The 396-nt window shown below is 50.0% G+C and overlaps 1 protein-coding gene across 1 annotated transcript; it reads right to left on the bottom strand.

Annotated features, from left to right (window-relative positions):
- Nucleotides 1-44: 44 nt before the first annotated feature.
- On the bottom strand, nt 45-354 carry PHALS_07270 (uncharacterized protein; the record flags this gene model as incomplete). The annotated part of the gene is made up of 2 exons (XM_024720707.1): nt 45-74; nt 157-354. The coding sequence occupies 2 exons, from the start codon at nt 352-354 to the stop codon at nt 45-47; spliced, it is 228 nt and encodes a 75-aa protein (XP_024585879.1).
- Between the last annotated feature and the right edge of the window lie 42 nt (nt 355-396).

Here is a 396-nt window from a genome sequence, read left to right as displayed (position 1 = left end):
ATTTCTTTTCAATTCTCACTCCAAGGTCCCAAGCTAAGCTCCTATTAGGAGTCCTCTTCGGTACGGTTGCCATTCTATAGTCCTTCTCTAGATCGTGCGGGATTTTTAAGCATTTGATCGCTTGCTCTATCACAGCGGTAGCGTTCTTTCTAGCACCAGCGACCGAGCCCTCGTCGACTGTCGTCCCCTCCACGTCTCCAGCAAATGCTCTTTTGCTGCCGGTCTGCTGCTGGTGGCATTTCCGCTTACTTTGATATGAGGTGGTGTTAGCTTCTGCGTTGTGCTTCCTTCGTATCCCTTTAGTAGTGGCCATGAACTGGCGGTCTTCGTCGTTGTTACCCCCAGTATCAGCATCGTCTGGAACAAACAGAGGATCGATATCATCACCGGCGATAT

Source organism: Plasmopara halstedii (assembly GCF_900000015.1).
Source record: "Plasmopara halstedii genome assembly, contig: Scaffold_3073, whole genome shotgun sequence".
In the NCBI taxonomy this organism is placed as follows: domain Eukaryota; phylum Oomycota; class Peronosporomycetes; order Peronosporales; family Peronosporaceae; genus Plasmopara; species Plasmopara halstedii.
This window is presented reverse-complemented; position numbering and strand designations above follow the sequence as displayed.